The sequence below is a fragment of the Nomascus leucogenys genome, chromosome 12 (genome assembly GCF_006542625.1).
Source record: "Nomascus leucogenys isolate Asia chromosome 12, Asia_NLE_v1, whole genome shotgun sequence".
NCBI classification, from domain to species: domain Eukaryota; kingdom Metazoa; phylum Chordata; class Mammalia; order Primates; family Hylobatidae; genus Nomascus; species Nomascus leucogenys.
Window position 1 is genome coordinate 65,477,000 of NC_044392.1, and position 8,749 is coordinate 65,485,748.

The 8,749-nt window shown below is 50.0% G+C and overlaps 1 protein-coding gene across 1 annotated transcript; it reads right to left on the reverse strand.

Moving 5' to 3' along the window:
- Positions 1-626: 626 nt before the first annotated feature.
- Positions 627-6,783, reverse strand: PROK1 (prokineticin 1). The gene is made up of 3 exons (XM_003267944.2): positions 6,628-6,783; positions 3,864-3,989; positions 627-1,744 (listed from the first exon to the last, which is right to left on the reverse strand). The coding sequence occupies exons 1-3, from the start codon at positions 6,697-6,699 to the stop codon at positions 1,625-1,627; spliced, it is 318 nt and encodes a 105-aa protein (XP_003267992.1). The 5' UTR covers positions 6,700-6,783; the 3' UTR covers positions 627-1,624.
- Between the last annotated feature and the right edge of the window lie 1,966 nt (positions 6,784-8,749).

Consider the following 8,749-nt stretch of genomic DNA (forward strand, 5'->3'; position numbering starts at 1 on the left):
GAGCCAGCCCTCCAAGCCTCAGAAACCATAGTCTTCCCGGAGGCTTCTAAGAAATAGAATGGAACATGATGTGCTTTCCTATTGTATGTTACATTTTTCTGGACTAAAAATTGAGGAGCAGAGGAGACAGTGAGACCAGGAAGCTCCATTTACAGGAGGCTCCCAGCCTCTGGGTTAGGATAGAGGGCTCACATCCTTGCCAGCTCCATCAGTAATATGGATTTCTTCACTCCAGGCACACAGTGGCCTGGTGGGGTCAAATATTTGACCTAAAACAAATGGCACCAAATTTCAAAAATGAGAGTTGCAGCTGGTCCCTGCTAAGCAATCTCAGCAACGGAATCTTTCCAGCCCATGCCAGCTCACAGCCCCTTCCTGCCCCCAACCCTTCCGCGCAGCGCACCCCCTGCCCAGAGCCCACAAGGCTGCCTCTTATCCTTTCTTCAAAAAGACCCTGAAATCCACTCTCTCCAAAAAATAGACCCTGGTGGGGTTGGGGAGGGGAGGAACACCAGTCACACCCCTCCCCAACCTGGACACAACGTGGTCCTTGCCTTCCTCCCCAGGTTGCCACAGAGGCATAGACCCTGGCTGAAACTGACAGCAGGAATACCACGCCACACATCTCAGTTCAGTTTGTGCTTTTATTCTAAAGCCAGCAGGTTGGTGTGTAGTTGCCTCCCTGGTCTGAAATCAGTGCCCCTTTCAGCCCCTGTCCTGCTCTCTGTCCCTTGCTCCCACCCCAATCTGGACAGAGGACTGTCCTCAAAGTCACCAACCTGCTCTCAGGGCTGATCCTTGGAAAGGAGTTGTTTAAGGAAACACCCTAATTGCCTTCTAATATGTCAATATCAGATTAGATTGAACCACCACCATTTGCATTTTAATGGAAAAGCTGTGGGAATCAGGGGCTTCAGTGGTTAACTGGTAAAGTGTGGTAAGAGGGGGCCTCAGAGGCATGGCAATTCTGGCAGAAGGTCACAGGTCACAAGCCACAGGCTGGCTGGGACCAGAGTCTTCAGGGGGCTGATTGACCTCCCTGGGCTCCCTACACCTGCCTTGGGGTGACTGTCCACTGCCCTCTAGGAAGAGCCAATCTTGAGTCTGTGGTCTAAAACTAAGGAGTTAACCAATCAAGGGAAGATGAACTACCCACAAATGGGTCCTCACAGACCTCACGTAAAGGGACTGAGGGTCAGGCCAGGACCTGGGACTCTGAGCAATGCACCCAAGAGCCTGTGCCCAGGAATGTGTAATTCAGACTGAGGGATACATGTGGGGAGAGGGGCAGGGCCCAGGAAAGAGAGCAGGTCACCTGGGGAGGGGAGGGGGAATGTCCTTTCTGCCATTTACCACCTCTCTGGCAGCCTGAGCAGGGAAGAGAACCAGGCTGGCCACCTCTCACACCACAGCCTCAAGCTGGGACATCCTCAGGCCAGCCTGGGGACCATGTCATGATGGGAGGTATGTCTGCCTGTGTGCATATGTGCATACTAGGCAAGAGAGATCAGGGTAGTCAGTGTAGGGACTGGGAGAGTCATGGGAGCTGGGTTGCACGGCAGAAATAAAAATTCAGGCTGTGCTCAGGAAAAGGATGGTGGGTATCCTGAGACTGGGCAAGCGCCTAAAAATTGATGTTCTTCAAGTCCATGGAGCAGCGGTACCTGCCGTCCGGGAACCTGGAGCACAGCAGATTGGGCAAGCAAGGACAGGTGTGGTGCTTGCGTTTCCTAAAGAAGGGGACCTAAGGAAAAAAGAAAGCAACACCTTCACCAAAGGGAGGTAGGTGAGCCTCCTGGCAGCAGTCTCTGCTCAGCCCAGCACTGGCAAATGTCTCACCCCCACACCCTAGCCCACTTCTCCACTGCACCTAGCACAACAATAATAGCAATTAGAGATGAGGAAACCGAGGTACGGTGTGGCTAAGCAATATGCCAAGATCACACAGCTAATTTGTGGAGGAGCTAGGATTTGCACCCAGGCTACCTGGCTCTGGAGACTCAGCACACATGTGCCTGCACACACACACACACACGCACACACACGTCCATTGATTGAATGTTTGTTGCTCATCCATTATGGGCTCAACACCGTGGTGGGTGCTGCAAGTGCAGCCGTGAATAGGACAGCCACCATCTCTGCCCTGACTCACACCCCAGAGGAGTGCTAAACCAATGGGGTATCCTCAGGGAGAAGTTAGGAGCATGGACCCATTGTCAGACTGCCTGGGTTCAAATCCCAGGTCTACCACTTCCCAGCTGTGTGACAATCAGCAAATCATTTGGCCTCTCTGTGCCTCAGCTTTATTATTTGTAAAGTGGGTTAACAATAGCACCTACCACATATGGTTATAAAGAGGTTAAAATAACAAAAAGCACCCAGTATGAAGGGTGGCATGTAGGAAGCACTCAGCATTAGTTTTTATTGCCACTGTTGTCCGTATTCGGAATATGGATCAGGAGCTGAACCACCTCACATTCCCCAAGGTTACAAGGACTGCCACGTTGCCCTGCCTCGTTCACCACTCCCTAGCCCCTCTTCATCCTGGGACAGGAGGTTGGACAGGGGCCGTGACTGGGACAGAGACCGCTGGAGGACGCTCCGTGCCCAGATGAGAACCGAGCCAGGGTGCCGGCAAGTCCCCGAAGAGCAGGAAACATGCCTGAGTCCAGGTGGAAGACAGCTGGTAAGCCTGAGAGCCTGTGCTCAGGAATGTCTAATTCAGACAGAGGGGTACATATAGGGAGAGAGGCAAGGCCCAGGGAGGAGAGCAAGTCACCTGAGAGCCTGTAGAAACGCCCTAATTGCCTTCTAATATGTCAATGTCAGACTAGATTGAACCACCACCATTTGCATTTTAATGAAAAAGCTGTGGGAATTGGGAGCTTCACCAGTTAACTGTTGAAGTGCGGTAAAGTGGCTCCAGAGAGGGAGTGCAGCAGGGAGGCTGCGGCTCCAGAGGACTCTGGAGGTCAAGGAGTGGGAGCAAGGCAGGAGCTATGTACTTAGGGCACGAGAGAGTGACTTCTTAAAGTGGGCACCTCACTTGCCTCACTGTAGGCCTGACCAGGTGTGGAAGGCGATTTTGTGGGTCTACTTTTGTGTCCCTGAAGGGAAGTTCTAACAGAGCAAAGGGCATGTGAGATCCTTCCCAAATCTGAATTCGTCAGATCCATAAGGGACATTAGTGGTAGTGAGTCTGCTCCACTCATCGTATAAATGTGGCCCGAGAGCAGGTGAGGTAATTTGCCCAAGTCCACACAGCAAATTAGGGGCTGGGAATGCCCAGGTTGTCTAACAGCCTATGAGATCAGTGGCACCCCTCCACCTGAGGCTGCCCCGCAAAAACAAGGAGGCAGTGCCCAACATCAGTGAGGTATAACTAGAGGTGGCATCGGAAAACTGCAGTTCCAGTCCCAGCTCTGTCTCATTGGTTGTGTGCCTTGAGCCAGTCACATGACTTTGCTGTATGTCAGTTTCCTCAGCATTGCCCAGGGTTGCAGCGAGGATCAGATAAAGATCAGTGGTTCTCCAACCTGTGCTAGAAGTTTGTAGATGGATTATGTCAGGCCCTGTACAAATAAATGTACAAATGTGTTATCTGCAGGGCACTAAGTAAGGTGGATGCCTGTTGGTGGCGGGGGCACAGCAACCCCATAGCCTTCTGCTTCCCCTTGAACATTCAGGGGCTGGATCAGCTGTCAGAGGAGGGTGAAGTCCTCTGGAGCCACAGCCTCCCTAGACTGCCTCTCTGGAGCCAGCCTCTCTAGTCTTCCTAGCTAGAGCAAGGCCCCAAGACATCACCCTCTGCTCCTCGCATGGCCCACCCACATATGTGCACCCATGCAGTGTCTGCAGAGTACCTTGTGGCTGCCGGGGTGGCATTCCTCGCCTTCCCGCCCCAGCGGGGTGCACATCCGCAGCCCTCGAAGCCACAGGCTGATGGCACAGCAAGTGCCTGCCCCACACTGGACATCCCGCTGACAGGCCTGTAGGAGGGAGAGGGAAGGGAACAGTCCATTAGTGCACCCAAGAGAAAGCAGAAGGGAAGGGCAGATCCAAAAAGCCCTTATCAGGATGGAGCAAGAGGAGGCTGAGAGTATCACCCCTGGCCTTAGCCTTACAGAACGCCCTGGGCCACACTTTATTGCCTTGCTTCCCTCATGGGGAGGCTCAGGGCTCAGGGGGGCATTGGATCTGGATCTGAGGAAACTTCCAAGCTCCTGGAGGCCAGTCAGAAGGAAGACAGTCCTTTTCTGACAAGGCTGGAGGTTAGAAGGCATAGTTTTTCTAGGGCTAAGTAGATGCTCAATGGATGCTGGTGGAATTGAATTAATTAGAATTCTCAGAGGTGGGAGGGACCCTGATGGCCCAAATTCCTGGGTGGTCAGTGCTGAGCTGCCTTGGACCAGGAGTCTCCAGCCCTGACTCTGCACTGTGGTCAGTGCCTCCCCTCTGCATGGAGGCACCCCCATCCTGGCCCTCAAGAGGCCCAGCCTCAGCCGAGGGGCCAGCACCCCAGTGAACAGGTGCCTCTCCCAGGGTTTCTCTGCTGACTTCCATGATCCCCAGAGAGGATCGCAGAACAGGGGCTGAGCGGCCCTGCCTGGTTTGGGGAAGGTACCATTTGTAAAGAAGGCCACATGAGCCCACATTAAATAAAAGCCAGGGCCAGGGAAGACAGAACTCTTAACTGCTCCAGACTCAGGTGGGGACCTGCTGAAGAAGCATCCACACTTGCCATTCTCAGAGACGCTATGTGGCTTTTCTGAGCTGAAATGCAAAGCTGGGTTTTGGATCACTCTTCTCCAATAACAGCCTATGGGCACCTTCAGGCTGCTGTGTGGGACGTGGCAGGACCTGGAAGCCTCCTACTTGCCCAGACCCAAGAGGGAAAGAGTGGATGTCAGCTCCACTGATCATGCAGAGGAGTTACAGGTGGTGAGCACCCAGCTGTGCCTGTCTCCAGCCCAGCAAGGGCACATCTCACACCCAGCCAGGCCACAGAAGCTTGGGGTTGGGGTAAAGGAGACCCCAGACGACTCTTCTTCTCCCATAGAGGTGGGGCATCGCTGTCCCACTCTCGGAAGAAGGATCATAAAGCCTTGGATGTGGGGACAGTTACAGTCCAGGGAGCAGGGGAGTGTAGAGGTGGTGGAGCCTGGGCTCCTGCTGAGAATCAGAAGTGGGACACCAGCAGGACATGGAGGATGTGGGGAGCCTGGGGTTTCCCGACCTCCCCTTACTGCCCTGTTCTAACCACTCAGCTGTCTTTCTTGGGTTTCCCTCAGCTAGGGAAAAGTGCTCTCTATTGTGCTTTTCACTGTGAAAATGTTTGCCTGCCACTCTCAGATCTGCCTGCCCTGCTGTCACTCTGGGCCAGTGCTGGAGCTGGCACGGGTGGTGAGGCAAGCCTGGCATCCAGGCCAGCCACGCTGCTCCTGCCCTCACCGCGCAGCAGCCGGGGCTTCTCTCCATTGTTCTTGCCCTCCCAGATTTTCAAGCTACCCCATAGAAGGGCAGCCTACAGTGTAAACACTTCATTAGGTATAATTCTGCCTTCACAATTACTTTTATTTTTGCTTTGGATCTCAAAAGCATTTGACTCGCCGTTAATATTTGTTCTTTTGAACTCAGTGTTTTTCCTTTAAAAAAGAAAAGAAAGAATTTGTCCTTTCTGTGAATGGTAAAATTAACCCAATTCCAGGAATTGTTTGGCATTTCTCTACATTTCCATTATCCATGTAAAAAGCTGGTGGAGGCTGAACTAAAAGTTAGTTTCCCTGCTCCCCCAACCTTTTTTTTCCAGTGGATTTTATATGGAAAGCTCTCAGGTAAAGCATTGCTTTCTGCTTCATTAAGAATGGTCCCGCTACCATTACACATCATGTGCCCCTATTTGAAGGCAGTTTGAGGTAAAAGCAAACTTCTGAGAGAAAACCGTGATCTGAATATTTTGAACCAATTGTACAGTGCCCATATGCTGAACCTCTGCTTCGAGACTGGATTTCTACTTGTTATCTGGATGCTTGCTTTGGGGTACACTCAGCTGAATGTTAGTGTCACCCATATTCCTCTCAGAACTAACTAGGCAGGCACAGAGTGAAAGAGTTTCAAAGATATCCTTTCTAAGCAGAGGTTAAATTTATACAATAGAAGTTTATAAGCTTACCATCTTTAATTAAGCTTACTGCCTTTAATTAAGTCAACATGCTATGTAAATTAATATTAATATTAATATGTGAATCAGACCATAAATAAAAATTAAAATTCACACAAAAGATAAATTAAGGTTTGCCAATCCACTTTATAAAGGAATTCCTTATTACTTAATAGGAATCTTCATTTTACCAAAGGACTGAACTTCAAAATGTTCAATGCTCTACTAATGCATTTAAAACAGGATTTGATTCATACACAGCTTCTCAAAAGCAGATCCCATTTAGTAGAGTGAGGTCTAACTATCTGAAAATCGCATGCAATCCCTTTAATGCATAACTCCCCATTCCCTTTGGTTCACAGTGTGTTGAGCCAGCAGAGCCTCCTGCATGGTTCCTGGGCTCACAACCCATGCAGACCCTGACATCTTCCCAAAACCCAGGGCACAGAGAATGTTAGGTGACTTACCCCTGTGATCACAGCACAGTCAGACACAGTTACCAGGAGGAGCATGATTGAGACTCGCGTGGCACCTCTCATGGTCACTTGGGGTGAAGGCAAAACACTGCCTGCTTGGATGCCTCTCGCTTCCTCCCGCTCAGCCTTGTGCCTGGCAAGCTGGGGAGGCCAGGCTCTCCTGCATCCCCCGCCTCCTCCCAGATGTTTACACTCAGGATCCAGGGCTGCCTGTGGATGCCTCATCTCTGCTCTTCCCTTCTCCAACACCGATGTTACTCAGATGATCTCAGAAGCGAAGATGAGACCTGAATCTCTAACAACATCAAATCAACATCAAAACCAATAAAAATGGATACTTCGGGGGCTTTGACAGTTGCTCTAACTCTCCCAAGAACGCAGTGATTCAGACAGTTATGTACATTCCACTCAATGTTCTTTTCTGCCTCTGGGTATCCTTCTATCCTACTTGGGGCAGAGGAAAGGCTCTGGTAATGAATTAAGGGATTCGCAACATCCTCATTTATCCTTCCCTGCACCAAACTATGCGACATAGAGGATTATTGGTTCCCTCACACTCACACCAAGACTTATCTAGGCATTTACCATGGGCTCAACACAGAGGTAGCTGAGAAGACAGAAGAGGGTGAGGTGGTATCCTTATTTCTCTAAAAGCTTAAAATTATAGTGAGGGGCCATAAGACAGTGAGGAAAAAAAGACCAGACTCGTGGAGCTGATGTTCCTAAGTGACACACACATAAGGCTTTGCTCTCTCATGGGCTCAGGATGAACGCCAGCAAGAAGTGTCCCTTGGTACAATGACCCAAGGGCAGAAAGCCAGCAAACACAGGGCACCCACTCTCTCAGAGCCCTGCAGAGCCGAGTTGGTATGGGCTGTGGCTGAAAGGTACTAGAGCCACACCACTGGCCTTCCAGTTTTAGGGGTGAGCATGAGAGTGGCCTTATCCGTGAGTGTATAAACACGGTGGGCTCAGATGCCAGTCTGGTGGGAAGTTGACTTTGGGGATGGCCCCTCCTCCTGTGAGGGAAGCCCCTGACCCCAGCCCTCTCTGTGTCATATGATCCAGAGAGAGCTCCCAGTGCTTTGTCAGATGATCTGCCTTCTCTCCACAGTAATAAAAGCCAACATTTCCCAAGGTATGTGTTGCAATATGTTAATACACAAATAAACAAATAAAAGACCTCTACAGTAAAAAATCTGGGAAACACAAACCGACTTGTCTTTTGCAGAACTTTTCAGGGCCTTTCATATGCTAATAAGTGTTTGAAACACCAAGTGGGAAATGCAGTTTGTAGTATTTCACAAACAGATTCATCCACAAAACCTTTCTCATCAAATGTCACATGGGTCTAGGGTTTCCACATCGAAGTGTTGATAGGCATTTATGAGTGCAGAGAGGAAGATTAACTAGCACGGGGGCTGGGAGCTAAGCCCCTAGAGGCAGATGCTTTGATTCAGATCGGTGGCTTGATGACCTTGAAAATATTGCTAATCTCTCCAAGCCTCAGTTTTCTTATCTATAACATGGGATAAGAATATCACTTACATCATACGATTTTGTGAGTATTCATCTATTTATTTATTCATTGACCATATTTATTGAGAGCCTACTGTATTGAAGGCACTGTTCTTGGCACTGGGAATATAGCAGTGAACAAAACAAAACCCTGTCCTCATGTAATTTTGACTATAGTCAAGGAGACGGGTAATAGACAAATAAACGGATTTGTAATAAAATGGCCAGTTGTGTTGAGCATTGTTAAAAAGGAAGACAGGGGGCCAGGCGCGGTGGCTCATGCTTGTAATCCCAGCACTTTGGGTTAGAAGGTAGAGGCAGGCGGATCGTTTGAGGTCAGGAGTTCGAGACCAGCCTGGTCAACATGGTGAAACCCCGTCTCTAGTAAAAATATAAAAATTAGCCAGCTGTGGTGGCTCACGCCTGTAATCCCAAGCTACTCGGGAGGCTGAGGCAAGAGAATCGCTTGAACCTGGGAGGCAGAGGTTGCAGTGAGCCGAGATCATGCCACTGCACTCCAGCCTGGGCAACAAAACGAGACTGCGTCTCAAAAAATTTAAAAAAAGGTTGTGGGGGGAAAGGCAGGGAAGGCAAC

Bases quoted from the DNA above. Each gene is read 5' to 3' on its own strand.
- PROK1 (XM_003267944.2), bottom strand. From the start codon at position 6,699: ATGAGAGGTGCCACGCGAGTCTCAATCATGCTCCTCCTGGTAACTGTG. The intron at 3,990-6,627 runs GTAAGTCACCTA...TCCCTCCTACAG, and splicing joins ACTGTGCTGTGATCACAGGG to GCCTGTCAGCGGGATGTCCA. The intron at 1,745-3,863 runs GTACTCTGCAGA...TTTTTTCCTTAG, and splicing joins GCCACCCCGGCAGCCACAAG to GTCCCCTTCTTTAGGAAACG.